Raw genomic sequence first — 17,067 nt, 5'->3', positions numbered from 1 at the left:
ATGATGGGGGGGTAACTGATGTGCGTCCCACGCACGCCCTCTGTCATGATGGGGGGGTAACTGATGTGCGTCCCACGCACGCCCTCTGTCATGATGGGGGGGTAACTGATGTGCGTCCCACGCACGCCCTCTGTCACGATGGGGGGGTAACTGATGTGCGTCCCACGCACGCCCTCTGTCATGATGGGGGGGTAACTGATGTGCGTCCCACGCACGCCCTCTGTCATGATGGGGGGGTAACTGATGTGCGTCCCACGCACGCCCTCTGTCACGATGGGGGGGTAACTGATGTGCGTCCCTGCGTAGCAGAATGGGTCCTAAGTAAGCGGTCGTTTCTGCCAAGGCCTCTCTCCCTGGCTTTGAAATTGACTCTGAGTTCATAAGTTCAGATTCGTAATACTTTATAAGAATTACCTATCTGTAATAGGGATGTTTTCCAGAAAGAATTGGAGTTTCATTGATTCCAAGTTCACCAGAAAGTGGAACCAAAATTAGGGTTCCCAAGAAGAAGGGTCCCACTGAAATGAGACGTGAGGAGGCTCAAGAGGGTTGTGGCCTGGTGCCCGCTGGGGCCTGGGGTCCACAGAGGTCTCTCAGGCCCCCGGGTGGGCAGGAGGCAGGCGGGCCAGGCTTTGTACAGACTTGAGCCAGCTCCCCAGGTATCGCCACCCCATGGACTCCTAGATGCGCCTCCCATGGGGTCTCATTGGAAGAAATGTCTTTTTAAGAAATCTTTTTATTTTGACATAGTTGTGGATACACATGCAGTTCTAAGAAATGGTACAGAGATACCCCACAGATCCTTCACCCAGTTTATCCCGGTGGAAACATCTTGCAGAGCTGCCATGCAGGGTCACACCGGGATGTGACATTGGTGCAAGCCCTGGCCCTCACTCAGACTTCAGCAGTCTTGCCTGCACGCGTGTGTGTGTGTGTGTGCGCGCGCGCGTCTCCATGTGCATGCGGTTTTATCACGTGTGCTGATTCACATGACCTCCACGGTCAAGACGCTAACGGTTCCGTCACAAGGACCCTCAAGCTGCCCTTTCAGAGCCACAGCCATCTCCCCACCCACCCGCCATCCCTAACCCTTGCAATCATTGATCTCATTTGTCTCTATGATTTTGTCATTTTAAGACGTTCATGTAAATGGAATCGTAATGGCGTGTTACCTTTGGAGACTGGCTTTTTCCACTGAGCGTGATCCTCTAGATATTCATCCAAGTGGTGTGTGTCCACAGTTCATTTCTTTTCACTGCTGAGAAGTCTGCGGTGTGGATGTGTTGCCCTTGTTCACCCTTTGAAGGGCATTTGGGTTGTTCCCAGTTTGGGGCCATAGTAAACCTCCAAGATCTTTCATCCCCATACAGACTTTTGCGTGAATGTAAGTTTTCATTTCTCTGGGACAGATACCCAAGAACGCAGTCACTGGGTGGCACAGGGAACAAGGGTTCAGCTCTGCGAGGGATGGCCACGCACTCTTCTGGAGTGACGGTGCCGTCTTCTGTCCCACCACGTGGGTGGCCCGGTTTCTCCACGTCCTCATCAGCACTTGATGGTGTCGTGTTGCTTTAGCTGTTCAGGGCGGGGTAGTGGTATCTCATGGCGGTTTTCACTTCTATTTCCCTGATGGCTGACGACCTTGGAGATCTCACCCTGTGTTTGTTTGCCATCCTCACATCCTCGTCGATGAGATGGCTCTTCATGTCTCTTGTCCATTTTCTAAATAGTTTGCTTTTTTAATCACTGAGTTTTGAGAATTCTTTACTTATTCGAGATACAAGCCCTTTGTCGGACATGTAGTTTGCAGGTATTTTCTCCCCCTCCGGGACTTGTGTTTTCATCGTCTTCATGGCGTCCTTTGGGAGCAAGAGATTTTCATTTTGATGCAGTCCAGTTTTCCACTTTCCGTCGATGGATTGGGCTTGAGTATTGAGAACTCTTCCCAGGCCCTGGGTCCTGAAGATGCTGTAGGCTTTGTTCTAAAGGTCGTGAGACTTCACGTCCGGGTCATTTCTCTGCTCACGGATGCCCGGGTGCTCCTGCACCGCTTGTTGGAACGGCTTTCATTGAGTTGCGTTTGTGCTTTTGTCAAAAATCAGTTGGGCCTATTTGTGGGTTTGTTCCTGGGTTCTCTGCTTCTATCCATTGATCTGCGTGTCTGTCCCTCTGCGAGCCCCGCATTGCCTGGGTGACTGCGGCTCCATGGGAAGCCTTGACGTGGGGCGGAGTCGAAGGCTGTTGGGACGGCGCGTTAAGTGTTCAGACCCTGGCTGTCGCCTGTGTCCTCCCCAGGTGGACTGTGCACTTGGCAGGTGGCATCGCGTGGCACTCAGCCACGCTTCTCGGAATCCAGGCGGCCGGCCACCGTGTGGGCAGCGTGCGGCGTGGCGGGGCCTCTGCCAGCTACTCCCTCTGTCTCATCGTTAAATGGAAGTAATGGTAGCGCCCACCTCCTGGAGTCAGCTGAGGGCGCCCACCTGAGGCTCCCGACACCTGTGCTATCGTGAATCGTGTTATTGATGTTAACGGGTATTAACTTACTAATATTGTTAAACGTTCTTACTCAAAATATTAGTTCATTTTCCCAACTCCAGCAAGTACATTGTCAGCTTGAACCTCAGATTGAACCATAAGACTCACTTAAAACCAGCTGTCCTTTATGTTACGTTCCAGCGTTCCTCGGGCCACCCTGCTGGTCTCCCTGATGGCCAGGCTAGACCTCAGACATGCGTTCTTCTGAATCATCACGAGCTCCCCATTGGCCACGTCTGAACAGTGGCAGTTTCCCAGCCTGGGCTGGGCTCTGGTCCCCAGGGCTGATGGGGAGGGTTGGGTGCACGTGCTTCTCAGGGATCTGCTGGCTCCCGGAAGCGTCTGGGAGGCGGGAGGGAGGATGCACAGGAGAGGGGAGGGGGAGGGGGAGGGGCCGACCCGGGTGAGGCCACAGCCAGGCCTTGACCAGCCAGCACCCAGCAGCAGAGGGCATCCCCAGAGGAGAAGGTGGGGCCCCGAGGGGCAGGGGGAGCCCATCCAGGTGCCGGCTTCCCCATCAGGTGCCCACTCACCCTGGACCCGAGTCCTGTTCCCAGAGCTGCATCCAGGGGCAGCACTGCAGGGTGGACGCTGAGACCCTGGGAGGCCCTCCCCTAGGGCGGTTTTCTTCATCAGAAGCAAGGGCCCTCCTGCCCCTCGGGGTGACCCTCCGGGGTGCAAGCACATCTTAAAAGGCTGAGTTCTGAGTGAAATAAGTCAGAAAGAGAAAAACGAATACCGTACGCTAACATATATATATGGAATCTTAAAACAAAATGATTCTCAAGAACCTAGGGGCAGGACAGGAATAAAGATGCAGGTGTAGAGAATGGACTTGAGGACACGGGGAGGGGGAGGGGTAAGCTAGGACGAAGTGAGAGAGTGGCATGGACATATATACACTACCAAACGTAAGGTAGATAGCTAGTGGGAAGCAGCCGCATAGCACAGGGAGATCAGCTCGGTGCTTTGTGACCACCTAGAGGGGTGGGATAAGGAGGGTGGGAGGGAGACGCAAGAGGGAGGGGGATGGGGATATATGTATACATATAACTGATTCACTTTGTTATACAGCAAAAACTAATACACCATTGTAAAGCAATTATACTCCAATAAAGATGTGAAAAATGAATAAAATAAAAGGCTGTGTTCTGCTCCTTTGAGAAGAGGAAACAACAGATTAAAAACAGCAGCTGGGGGGCCTTCCCTGGTGGTGCAGTGGTTAAGAACCTGCCTGCCAATGCAGGGGACACAGGTGCAAGCCCTGGTCCGGGAAGATCCCACATGCCGTGGAGCAACTAAGCCCGTCCGCCCCAACTACTGAGTCTGAGCTCTAGAGCCCGCAAGCCACAACTGCAGAAGCCCACGTGCCTAGAGCCTGTGCTCCGCAACAAGAGAAGCCACCGCGATGAGAAGCCCGCGCACCACAATGAAGAGTAACCCCCACTCGGCACAACTAGAGAAAAGCCCGTGCGCAGCAACAAAGACCCAATGCAGCCAAATAAATAAATAAATAATTTTAAAAATAAAAATAAAAACAGCAACTGGGCTCCCTGACCTGAGGCTTGTGAGCCCCGACTGCCTTGTCCCCCTGCTCTTCCTGAGCTCCTGAAGCTGGCTCGGGGCAGTGGGGAGGCCCCACGTCTCTGCAGGAGGCCTCAGGCTCCCCCTGCAAGGGGCGCACCTTCCGCTGCAGCTCTGATTATGCAGCCGTCGCAGAAACACAGCACTGACCAAGGGCCTCCCGATGCTGGGTACTGTCCTCAGGCCTCCCGGTGGGATAACCTACTGAAAGCTGACAGTCCTGTGACACAAGCACTTTGGAGATGAGGGAACGAAGGCGCAGAACAGGCAAGTAAGGACACAGCCAGCGACAGGTGTTACCAAACCAAACTCGGGTCCACTCGCCCGCACGGTACAATCTACTGACACGCGGTTGTGGTGAAGAGGAGTGCAGGTGTTTACTGAGACAGCTCCAAACAAGGAGAGCGGGTGGCTTGTGCTCAGAAACCCCGCACTCCCCAGAGGGTTTCAGCAGAGCATTTTTAAAGGCCAGTTAAGGGAGTTGGCGGTCCCAGGGTACGTGATCAGCTCGTGCAAAATTCTCTGATTGGTTAGTGGTGAGGTAACAGGGTGGGGTCACAGGCGTTCACATTATCAATCCTCAGGCTCCAGGAGGCCTGTGGGCTACATGCTCAAGATCATCGGGGCTACGTCCTCATAACTGGAGCCCCCTTCCCTCTGCAGCAGCCATGGGTCCACGCCCTTTCCGACAGGCTTCTCCAGCTGGAAACGGGATTCATGGTGTCACCTCCTGCCCAGAGGCAGCCTGACCAGTCTCATGGCATCTCTCAAGCCTTTTGAGTGTGTTGACTATTTTTTAACAAAAGGACTCTAGTTGGAATTTCTGCTTTCCCTAACCCCTTGTAACTGTATGAGGGCCTATATTATAAATTTTGAAATTAATGTTGCTTTAAAATATTAAATAGAGAAATCTACGTGCTGCAAATCAAGTCAAAGAAACCTTCATCTACGTAATGCAGTTTTTTCTTAACTAGATTATTAGTGGGCCCCGTTTATTTATTTATTGTATTTCTGTGCTGGCGGAGTCCCCCGAGATTAATGCCACGGACTGATGCACAGATGGCGCCAGATACTTGAAAGCCATCTGCATATTAAGAATTTAAACCTTTAGCCTCAGTGATCTGAGCAGAAAGCCAATTATGGGGCTGAATTAGTTTTCAAATTAAACTGCAGTTTAAGGTTTGTGAAATTAATCCTTTAAGGCGCAAGAGCGTTTGTACACGAACTGCTCAGAAGAACCAAGAGTTTGCCTTCTCCCCCTCTTCCTGCTGGCGCGATTTATGAAGGATGTCCGGCGTCTCGGGCAGCAGACAGCATGCCCTCTTAGAGGAAGATGCGGAGTGATGTTCAGTTTCGTTAAGAAAAATTCAGGCCTCTGTACTAGGGGGAGAGGCCCAACGAGGCCTCCAGAGAAAGCCCTAGAAGGATGATTTTCCCCTCGTTCTCACAGCCCGGGTGATGGGGGCGAGACTTAACTCTCTGGTTACTACCGATGCTGCTGCAGTGAGTGGGTCCTGGCAGAGCGCTTAGCTGGGTAACGCGGCTGAATCGCTCCCTCCCTCCTGGGGGCAGCCCAGGTGTGCCACGGCATTGCGGCTGCTGGGCGCTCACGGCTGCCTGTGGACCAGACCCGCCCCCACTGGAGAAGGCGAGAGGATCAGGGGGACCTTGATGCCAGGGTCACGCTTTCCCAGACACGCGGGGGCTGGCCCTGCTCACACCCCGAGACGTGGTGTGGCCACTGAACACTTGCTGGAGGGTTCGGGAAGGGGCACCCTCAAGTGTAAGGGGGAGACTGAGACACAGGACATGGGCAAGGGGGGCAGAAGCAGGGTGCCACCAGGGCAGGGCCTGGCCCCCAGGTCAGCAGGTGTCGCCAAGTGCCCAGACAGTGAGTGGAGGCCACCTCCCCCAGGCAGCTCTCCAGGTCTCGAAAAGGAGTTCCTTCTGCCTCCGCCCCATTCTCTTCTTCTAGGAAGGAAGTGAAAATCACGGAGCCCTTGCTCAGTTCCAGGGCCCTGCACATTTATATTTCATCTGGGTTTGTTTCCATGGCAACCCTGCCCGTTGGCCTTTGGGCTCAGAGCACTTGGGCATGCATGGGTCACCTGACCACGGAGTGGTGGCCATGGACCAGCCAGGTTTCCAGAATCTTTTTTGAAAGAAACCAAATTGTGATTAAGGCTGAAAAAAAAGTCCCATCAGTTGCCTTATTTCTTTTTTTAAGTAACATTTTACCTTCTGTTAATCAAGTGATAATCTTTGGAGGAAACTTGAGAGATACAGAGAAAATCACAAAGAAAAACATCACAGTCTCCCATCTTGCCTGCCACGCAGAGATTGCCACGAGCACGTTCGTCAAGGATCCCTCTGGTCTTATCTCCCTGCACGAACATGTTGTTATATTAAAGAACACAGTTTAGAAACTGGATTGTTTTCCGTTTTGCTGTATATCGTGAACGTTTCAAGCGTCACGAAATATTCTGGCTTTAAACAGTTCCGTCGTGGGAATGTACCACAATTTATTTAGCCAACACCCAGCTGGCAGACATTCGGCGTCACGTACTAACTGACTGTGCTCCTTGTTTATCTGCACCGCTAGATGTGAGCTGCTCAGGTCAGGGACTTTTTTTTTTTTTTTTTTGAGACCATTGTTGGCCCACACGTGCTTGTGCAACAAAGGACAGAGAGAGTCCCTCATCCAGTTTTTCCAACAGTAATGTGGAAATAAGTGAAGACCAGCCAGTGGAAACCAGCAGAGGCTGTGTGTTCAGAGCAGGGGGGTCACCAGCCACCATCACAGGCAGAGACTCGAAGGCAGGCAGAGGACCGGGGAGCTTCATGGTAGAGAAGGGGGCTCAGGTGTGCCTTGGTGGGGGCTAGTAGTGGGGGCCTAGAACGGGGCGTCCCATGTGAATATCTGGGGGTGCGCTTCAACTTCTCTGGCTGATTGCTTTTACTCTGCATCTGATGACTCTGTTATTGGAATCTCCCCTGGTCTCGTCCTGGTCAGTCTTTCTCTCTGTTTTCAGTCGGGTTTTGTCTCCTTGTGTGCCTGGTTCGTTACGTACTGTGCCTTGTGTATGAAAAATTGTAGAGGTGACTTGAGGGTAAGATGTTACCTTTTTCTATGAAGGATATGCTTTTGCTCCTGACAGGGGAGTCTGGTAACCTCAGATATCAGAGCCTAAGTCACCTTAATAGAGCCGTGCCTCCGTCGGCTAGGACGGTTCCTTTCCTGTTCACCCTCACTCCCAGCGTGCTGCCCTTCCGGGTCCAACCCAAAGACTCGAGCATTTTCCAGGCTCCACCCTCATATGGCAGGCCCTAAGCTCAGTGTCTTTACCCCCATTCCCATCAGTCTGTTGAAAGCTCCATGTAGCTCTCCAGCTGTCAGAAGCCGATTTGGAATCAGCAAATGTCTTTTTTTTTTAATATTTATTTATTTATTTGGCCGTGCTGGGTCTTTGGCCGTTGCAGCATGTGGGATCTTTGTGGCCGCACGCAGGACCTTTAGTTGTGGCATGCGGGATCTTAGTTCCCCAACCAGGGATCAAACCCAGGCCCCATTGGGAGCACGGAGTCTTAACCACTGTACTGCCCAGGAAGTCCCTGGAATCAGCAAATGTCTTGAGAGGAAAGATGGCCCCCGGTCTCGGGTTCTCCTTTCCGGCCTGCCCCGCGCTCCCTGAGTCTGTGCCATTGGTATCTCTATAGTGCCCTTAATGAGATGTTTTTATTTCACATTGGGTCCAGTTTTTCTAGTTTTCCTCAGGAGGAAGATCGGTTTAAAATAACATTGTCCACCATTTGCTAAAAACAGAACCTCCTGGATTTCTTTTAAATACTTAATGCCTCTGGGGAAATTCTACTGATAATTAAATTCATTAAAATTGGGTTTACAGGGCTTCCCTGGTGGAGCAGTGGTTAAGAATCCGCCTGCCAATGCAGGGGACACGGGTTCAAGCCCTGGTCCGGGAAGATCCCACATGGCCATGGAGCAACTAAGCCCGTGTGCCACAACTACTGAGCCTGTGCTCTAGAACCCGCAAGCCACAACTTCTGAGACCACGTGCCACAACTACTGAAGCCCGCGTGCCTAGAGCCCGTGCTCCGCAACAAGAGAAGCCACTGCAATGAACAGCCCGCGCACCGCAACAGAGAGTAGCCCCCCTCGCTGCAACTAGAGAAAGCCCACACGCAGCAACAAAGACCCAATGCAGCCAAAAATAAATAAATTAAATTAAATTAAATAAATTGGGTTTACACACTGTTCGAGAACAACCATCGCATGAAGTTAGGTGGGTGTGTTTGATGACTGTTTCTCCTGGGGTTCTCAACACACTGAAGTTCCATATTTTTCCCCTAGAAGACAGTTAATAAAGGCGCGTTGAGTGAATAAATAAATGTCCTAGTGGGTTTTTGCAACATCTTGGTCCGACTGCAACCAGTTCTCCACGAAATCCAGCGAATGAGTTAGCGGTCTCACTACCTACCCTTGCCCCCCGCACTCCTGGCCGCACGCAGTCTGTGTTCTCTGCGAGTCTTCAAAACATAAATTTGGGGCTTCCCTGGTGGCGCAGTGGTTGGGGGTCCGCCTGCCGATGCAGGGGGCGCGGGTTCGTGCCCCGGTCCGGGAGGATCCCACGTGCCGCGGAGCGGCTGGGCCTGTGGGCCGTGGCCGCTGGGGCTGCGCGTCCGGGGCCTGTGCTCCGCAGCGGGAGAGGCCGCAGCGGTGAGAGGCCCGCGTACCGCAAAAAAAAAAAAAAAAAAAAAAAAAACATAAATTTGACCCGCTCTCCTGATGAACATACTGCCCTGTGATCTTAGAATAAAGTCCAGAATCCTCGCCGTGGGCCCAGCCCACCTCCAGCCCCATCACATGCCCCCTTTCCCCGGTTCCTCAAACGTTTGGAGCTCTTCTCTGCCCCAGGGCCTTGGCCTCCTGCCCAGAGTACCCCCGTCCCCTCCCTACCGCACCACCCCCATCACTCAGGTTGTCCCTGCTTCCTCCGTGGCACCCCACGTACCTCATTATTCTACATATTCATTCATGCGAGTGTTCTTCCCCCCTCCAAGGACTTACACAGCTGGCAATGATCTGTGTCTCCCTGTTTGTTCTCTCTGTCCTCACTGGCATGTTCAGGGTGGGACCTCGTCTGTCTGCGTGTTCTCTTCCTACATCCTGGGCACAGAGCCTGGGGTCTGCACACGGCAAGTGCTCACTCAGAAATTGTGGGCTGAGTGTCCCCGCACACTGGAATGTCATTCAGCCGTAAAAAGGAGTGACCCTTGAAAACGTTAGGCTCCTCAAAAGATGCCAGACACAAAGGCCGCATAGTATATGATTCCGTTTATAAGCTGTGCTCAGAAAACGCCAATCTGGAGACAGAAAGCGGGTGAGCATTGCTGGGGGCGGGGGAGGAGGAGGGAGCAACTCACTCATTCCTTCATTCACGCGTGCGTGCTTAGTTGTGGCACGCAGGATCCTCGTTGCAGCGTGTGGTATGCAGACTTCCTAGTTGCGGCAGGCATGCAGGATCTAGTTCCCCGACCTGGGATCGAACCCAGGCCCCCTGCACTGGGAGTGTAGAGTTCTACCTACTGGACCACCAGGGAAGTCCTGGGAGCGACTCTTAACAGATACAGCTTTCTCTGGGGCTGACAGAATGTTCTGGAGTTAGGTACGCTCTATTGACAATTGCACTTGTGCACTTTAAAAGGGTGAATTTTCTGATGCGTGAATTACATTTTGATAAAAACTATGTAAATCTGTGGATTGAACAAGTGGGGGGAGGGAGGCGCTGCGGGCCTGGAGCTCCTGGGCCCTCGCTTCCTGCAGCGTCCCGCCCCGCCCAGGCTGGGACTCCCCGTCCTTTCATTGTGAAACGTCTGGTGTGAAAAGTCTGGTCCTGGGCCCGTTCCTCTCTGGTTGGTGGATGAGAATAGAAAACCTGTGGCCTGTCAACAGATTTCCACTTTCCTCTCTCTGTTGGCTTTCCTTTCTGTTGTATAAAATGCATTTGCTTTGAGAAGCTTTTACTCAGTAAAAGCTGAAAGCTAAAGCCAATTCCCAGTCAGGCCCTCGCTGCTCGCGGTGGGGTTGGACGCGGGAAGGCAGGAGGGCCCGCTTTGTACACACATCCGCGCAGCCAGAACACTGGTAGGATTTGGAAAAGGCTCCCTGCCCGGACCACGCAAGTGTCTCCACCGCTGTCTGCCCAGTTCCTAGCACCATGCTGGTCCAGAGCAGGTTGCCCAGTGCATGCTTGATGACTAAAACACCCACCCCTCACCACCTTGGATCCCAATAGGCCTGGAGGCCCAGCTGCACAGCCACGCCCAAAGCCCCGTTCAGTCTCAGCTTAAGCCAGCACCCCCCAGGAAAGGACCCAGTGGAGGATGGTGCCCACACTCCCTCACCCCTGTGGGCCCTGGGAACGTAGAGCTGAGCGAAGGACACGCAGCTCAGGACTAGGGCCCCACGCCCGACTCCAGGGGCACTCCCGGGGCCGGGCGCCTGTGCCAGTCAGAACTCTGGGTTGCAAGTGACAAAGACTCAAACTGAAATGACATGAGGCAAGAGGGGGAATATATCGGTTCAGGTGCAGAGTCTGTAAGGTACCTTCTCCTCAGTTGTGCTGTGAACCTAAAACCGCTTTATAAAAGAAGCCTTAATTTTTTTAAGCATTGAGGCAACAGCTTCAGGCGCCGCTTGACCCAGGGGCTACCCGGTAGGCAGTGGTCACCCGAGCCTCTCTTGGTTTTGTTTCCTCCGAGTTGGCCCTGTCCTTCACTTTCCTTCCTTGTGGCACAAAGTGACCACAGCCCCAACCTCACACGCTGACCCAGCCAAGGCCAGCAGCAGGGACAGTACGCTGGTTTCCCAGTAACCCTGGTGAGCACCTCCGCCTTGATCACAGGCCCTGACTGGGTAAGGTGCCCACCGCGGACCCGATCACTGTGGCCAGGGGAGGGGTGTGCTGTCCAACCGGGGCCTCCCACCGTGGGGAAGGGAGGATGCCTGTAGGAGCCCCACGTGCCGCTCTCAGGAGCCAGGGCACCATGCCGGAGCGTCCCCTGCGGACCTCAACCCTGGCGTGTGGATGGGAAATGGCGTGGGCGGCTCACCCCGCCAGGCTCGGAGGTGCAGGTGACCACGTGTCCACGCGCACCCTGGATTTACTACTCCATCTGCCCCTGTGCCCCGTGTGCACAGCTCCCCACCCCGAGGGGGCTCTTCTCACTTAGCTTCCTCAAGTGCCTGTTATGCCCCTCTGTACACCCAGCCCTGTTTTTTTACCGCGTGCCGAGTCGCGGCCGTGCAGTCCTCCACGTGGGATCTGGATCCTCGGCAAACACTGCCGGCTAGCGCCTTGGGCCGTGTGGCTCAGGAGGGAGAGTGCTGGGTTCTGAGCCAGAATCGCTGGCTCCGCTGTCCCCAGGCGGCTCCCCCTCATCCAGGGCCTCCATCTCTCTGCCCGCTGATGACCTCAGAGCAGACTTGAGCTCGGCAAGAAACCCGCCAGTGGTTCTGCAGGAGTGTGTGGGGCTGGGAGGGTCAGGGACACTTCCCAGGGCCTGGCAGGCCCCCAGCCCGTGGGAGGGGAAGGACTCACACCACGTCCAGCCTCCAGGGAGACGTGGTCCTGGCTGATGTCTGCTGGGGTGCGGGCCCGGGCCCGCAGCGGGTGTGGTTGGTGAGTCCCACGTGCGCTACCGTCTCTGTTCCAGGCACCTACGTGATGACGGTCACAGCCAGCGACGCTGACGATGGCACCACGGCCAATGGAATGGTGCGCTACCGGATCATGACCCAGACCCCGCAGAGCCCCTCCCAGAACATGTTCACCATCAACAGTGAGACAGGGGACATCGTGACAGTGGCGGCCGGCCTGGACCGAGAGGTGAGGAGGCCGCTGGGGGTGGGGGGGCGCTGGTGCTGCCGCCGCCGTCGGGGCAGGAGGACCTTTCCCACTAGGCACAGCAGGGCGTCTCCAGGCACTGGGCCACATGGTCCCACCTGGGTGAGGCTTGGCAGGGACAGTGCCCAGCGGGGCTTAAGTCGCACAGTGTAAATACGTCTTCTGGGACCCGTGTCAGTGGAGTTGTGCAATGGGGGAGGTGGGCCGGAGCCCCCAGAGCTCAGAGCAGGCCTCAGGCGGACCCGGGGCCTCCATCCCATGTACCAGAGGACCCAGCAAGGCCCCAGGACCCTCCCCGGGACCATGATGGGGGCCTGCTCGGCCCAGACAGGGCCCTGCAGTTGGCCCTTGGAATGAGGAGCTGCTCCGTCCGGCTTCTAGAAGCCTGCTGCCCTCAGCTAGGGAGGTAGGTGGTCCCTCGGAGGGGATAGTGACGCCGCATGGGGTGGGCCGTCAGGGAGGCGAACCATCCCTGTCTCTCCCCATCCAGGGTCCCCGACCTGACCCGGGAGGGAGGGCATCCCCATTGCCCCCAGAAGGCTGTACCACAGTGTTTCTCCAGCCTCTAGCCTCACTCAGGGTGCCTTCACACCTTTCGGGAGAGCAGTGTGGTACGACCGGGGCCTGTGCAGGACTGCAGACACTCCCACGTGCTCTCGCACACGTCCTTCTCCAGGGTCAGCTTTGGAAGCATTGCTCCAAGGAAACTCCTGTCTGAGGTCCAGGGTCAAGGCTGAACTGGGCACGGTGACCCCTGAACACCAGCAAGTGCCCCGCCCGCTCCTTCCTCACTTAGCAGATGTGGGGGCAGAGTGCTGTGTGAGGCATAGGGGATGTGGAGCTGGTTAGACGGTGGCTGCCCCCAGGGCCAGGGGTGGGGAGCAGAACCTAAGTGCGTGCGCTGCAGTGGATCGCGCGTGTAGGCAGTGGATCGTATGTGTATATGCAGTAGATCACGTGTACCTGCGGTGGATCGTGTGTATATGCGGTAGATCACCTGTATATGCAGTGGATCGTGTGTGTAGGCAGTGGATTGTGTCCACAAAGTGGTGTTGTGAGATGAATGGAGCTAACTATGGAGAAATCAGGGGAGGCTTCTCAGAAGAGGTGGCCTTGCCCTGAGCCTTGGAGGCTGATAGAATCAATCATATTTTCTTCTCTTTGGGACTAAGGACCCGCTTTTCCTGAACGCTGCACACCAGACGTCTAACTGGTTCCGAGCGATCACAGATCCCACTCAGCAGGCTCCTCCTTTCCATCAAAAGCTTTCACTGAGCACTGACTTTGCGCTAGAATCTGCCGACGATGCTGGGCAGACGGCAGCAAACAGGGCGAGTGGTGTCCTTGCTCGCGTGGGGCTCACTTTGCAGGAGGGAGAAACAGGCAAGAGGGATCAGTCCCCACGAGAGAAACGAATTCAGGCCGTGGCGTGGGCTATAAAGAAAGAGCATCGCGCGTACCGTCCACAGAGGGTGGGGCTGGGGGTGGAGCATCAGGGATGCCCCTGTCCTGTCCCGGGAAGGGAGTTGTACGCGTGTCCCAGGGCTGTCCTAACAAAGGAAATTAGCCTCTGACAGTTCTGGAGACCAGGAGTCCAAGATCCCAGCAGCCTCAGGCCCCAGCCCAGCAGCAGAGGGGCCTGTCCTCCTCCCACGCAGGCAGATCCGCGCACGCTGCCCGGCACAGCCTCAACGGGCCTCCGCCAGCTCTAAAGAGCTTCTGTTCATTGCTTGATGAGTGTGGACTTCAGGTTCAGGAAACAGAGAGGCGGGGAGCAGGCAGTACCCAGCCCGCGGGCCCGTAGCACCCGGACCTCCGTTAGAGATAAAGAGCCGCTCGGCTGCACGGCTCTGCTGGGAGCCTGGCTGTGATGTCGGGCCTTGGAGAAGGAAAGAGGCGTTTCTGGGGCCTCTGTCTAGAGGACAAAGGGGCAGCACCCAGAGGACCCTTCTGGAGGTCCGCAGAGCAGGGAGAGGCCCCACCTCAGAAAGCTCGGAGAAGCTGCCGGTTCCGAAGACGCAGGGCGGCTCTGGGTGCCGCGCCCCTGCTTCCCTGAACAGGTAGGGTGCGGGCCGTTCGGTTCGCATTTATTTATGAACAAGCCAGCAGGTGTGGGGGGAGGGACAGCCAGCCAGAAGCAGTGCTAGGAGGAGGAATACCGCCAGCGTTTCGTGGGCATTTCTGCTACTCATTTTCCATTCTTTTGTAAGCGTGTGCCGAGCTCCCGCCCGTGGGCAGAGCCTGTTCTAGACACCGGGGCGCCCCAGGGACCCCACGGGAGGTCCGTGTGGGCTAGGCACTGTGCGGTGCACGTTATCACATCTTAGTCCTTGAAACTACCCTGGGGGAAATTCCAGTAGTAGCATTTCTTTCCAGGTGAGAAAGGCAGGGCTGCAGGGGCTCTTAACTGCCCAGGGCCGCAGCGTCTCAAGAGAGGCGTGGCCCCCCCGGGGCCCAGGCCCTCCCCTGGTGCTGGGGCTGGAAACGCTGGACGCCCACAGGCCAGAATTCCCGCTGGGGCGTTGAAGGGGGGGGTGGAGAGGCCTGGGGAGGGTCTGCCCCCCAGGGCCTTAGTGGAGCAGACAGCAGGGAAGGCCTCAGGTTGGCACTTTTTACAATCCTGTGCAAGGCAAATGGCACACATCTGTGGGCCTCATCCAGCCTTGGGGCCACCCATGGACACCCCCAGCTCCTTCCATAATGGTCAGCACTGTTTAGCCACGAGGAAGCTTCGTTTTCCTCATCTCAGAAATGCAAACATGCGTGTCACCTGGGTGAGGCGTGTGCCGTCCTGAGGCTGGAGGAGCGCATCCCTGAAATGCATCTCTTAACCCGATGCCTGCCCCCGGCAGCCTGGATTCTTAACCCTTTCCAGGGGGCACCCCAGGAGAGGCTCCACCCTGCCAGGTAAAACACAGGCCACTCAGCTAGATCCGAGCTGCAGATAAACACAGATCGTGTTTCCTGCAAGTGTGTCCCGAATATCGCGTGGGACTTACTCATACCAAAAATTGTCAGTTGTTTGTGTGAAGTTACATATAACTGAACGGTCCCTGGTTTTTTTTTGCCTCGTCTGGCAACTGAGCCTGAGGCAGCCACCCCACTCTGGGCCCGGTGGGCGATCCCTCCTCCTCGGTGCCACAGCGGCACCTGACAGGGAGGGGCTGACAGGCAGCAAGGTCCCCGAGAGCCGGGCCTGCAGATCACGGGGAGCTGGCCGGGCGGGTGGACATGATGTGCGAGGTTCCTGCCCGGCTGGGCGAGCCATCAGGTCCCATGAGAGTGGCCGGCACCAAGCCGCCGGGGCTGTCGCCATGACACGACTCGCCCTGGAGCGGGAGCCATAGCACTCCTTCCCCAGGAGCGAACCTGAACACCTGCTCCGCGGACACCAGAGGCCGTGGGACATCCCGGTGGGTGTGCCGGGCAGTGCACCCTCACTTCAGGGAGCCTGGTGGCCTCGTCCCTCACTTAACGCAGACCCAGGACCTCCGGAGCCACCCACTGTCTCAGGCTCTTGGTCGCTGCAGAATCGCGCGGACCTTCCTCCCGGCTCCAGCGGTGACCCTCCTTCCCCATCCTTGCCCTGCGCCCCCGCGCAGCACCTGGCTGCCCGGCTCCGAGGGACCGGCCCCGCCGAGCGATGGCACCTGGCTCCGCCCTGCATCCTCCGGCCTCCACCCGGCTCAGTCCCGCCGCTTTGGGGCGGCCAGTGGGCCAGTCACGCCCTCTGTGCACCCACCTCCCCCCAGAGCAGGTGATTGCTGGCTCTCAGGCGGGTCAAGTGAAAGTCTGTACTGACTAGCGCGTCCGCGGACCGTGGGCCGCAATGATCATGAGACGGCCGCTGGCCGCTCCTCCTGGCCGCTTTCCCCGCTGCGCCACGAGGCCTCGGGCTTGGGGTGGGCAGCCTGGGAGGGCCCAGCCCGGGAAAGGACAGCCCCGGACAGAGGGAGTGGGGGAGGGTGGCGGGCAGGACCAGCGCTCTGAGGCCCCGTCGCACCGTGGCCTGCCCCCGACCGCGCAGCCTTCAGCCTCGAGCTTTCCCCTCTCTGGCTGTCTGGTCCTTTCATCTTCTCACCAGACGTCACCTCCTCAGGGAGGCCTCCCTGACTCCCTCTGCTCTCACTGAACCGGCCCAGTTCCTGCAGAGCCCAGCACAGGGGAGACGCCATGTGGGCTTATCTCCTCTGCTGGGGGTTCCCTCCTGCCACAGGCTCGGGGGGCCGGGCCAGGCCTGAGGCTGGGCTCCGTGCCTGGCGCGTCAAAGCTGCTCGAGAAGTGGTAGCTGTTGGCGCCACCGCTGCCATGAGGGCCCTGCTCCAGCGGGGACAGCCCTGCTGGTCCCAAACCTGGACACATGCCCAGGGGTCTCCTCCTGCCTCAGCCGCCGCCTCTCCTCTTTCTGCTCAGGAATCCAGGTGCTTCAGTGTCATCTCTGTTTATGGATAAGACGAGGCACAGAGAGGGAAGAAGCTTGCCCAGAGTCACACAGCGGGGAAGGGAAGGCTGGCATTTGAACGCAGGCGGCTCCCTGCCCTCAGCCTGTGCTGGGCTGCTGGCTCGGGTGGGGGTTGGGGGGGGAACGCGGGGAGGCGGGGTGTGTGAGATTCCGCCCGCCAGTGTGTCCTTTCCGAGATCTGAACCCTAGGCCTCCCCCTTCCCTCCATTCTTCCCCTGCCCCTTCCTCTCTCAGTCTCCATAAGGAGGGTTAACCTCCCATAACACTGGCCCCAGACTGAGCTTTTCCTGGCCCAGAATTGAAGCGGGAACCATCTCCCACTGTGAGTCCGTCTGACTTCTCGCCACTTGGATGCACCGTCAAAACCGTCCCAAGTACCGGGGGGATCCGTGTCCAGGCGTTGGGAATCTCAGATGGTCCGTGGACCCTGGAGTGGCCAGTGGGAAGGAGGCCCAGCTGCCGAGTGTACGTGCGACCCTCCCCGGGAACAGAAGCACCTCCCGTGGGCCCGCACGGCCCGTGTCACGTGCGTGGATCTCTCTCCCAGCACCTCTGCCTCCC

General features: G+C 56.7%; 1 protein-coding gene across 5 annotated transcripts in view; it reads left to right on the top strand.

Annotated features, from left to right (window-relative positions):
- CDH4 (cadherin 4) overlaps window positions 1-17,067 on the top strand; it is a 558,545-nt gene that overhangs the window by 490,833 nt on the left and 50,645 nt on the right. For all 5 annotated transcript variants that reach the window (XM_032606700.1, XM_032606699.1, XM_032606703.1 and 2 more), the window contains one exon: window positions 11,854-12,026. In XM_032606700.1, coding sequence (XP_032462591.1) covers window positions 11,854-12,026 — 173 coding nt within the window. The remainder of the gene's footprint in view (window positions 1-11,853; window positions 12,027-17,067) is intronic.

Source organism: Phocoena sinus, chromosome 15, assembly GCF_008692025.1.
Source record: "Phocoena sinus isolate mPhoSin1 chromosome 15, mPhoSin1.pri, whole genome shotgun sequence".
In the NCBI taxonomy this organism is placed as follows: Eukaryota; Metazoa; Chordata; class Mammalia; order Artiodactyla; family Phocoenidae; genus Phocoena; species Phocoena sinus.
This window is presented reverse-complemented; position numbering and strand designations above follow the sequence as displayed.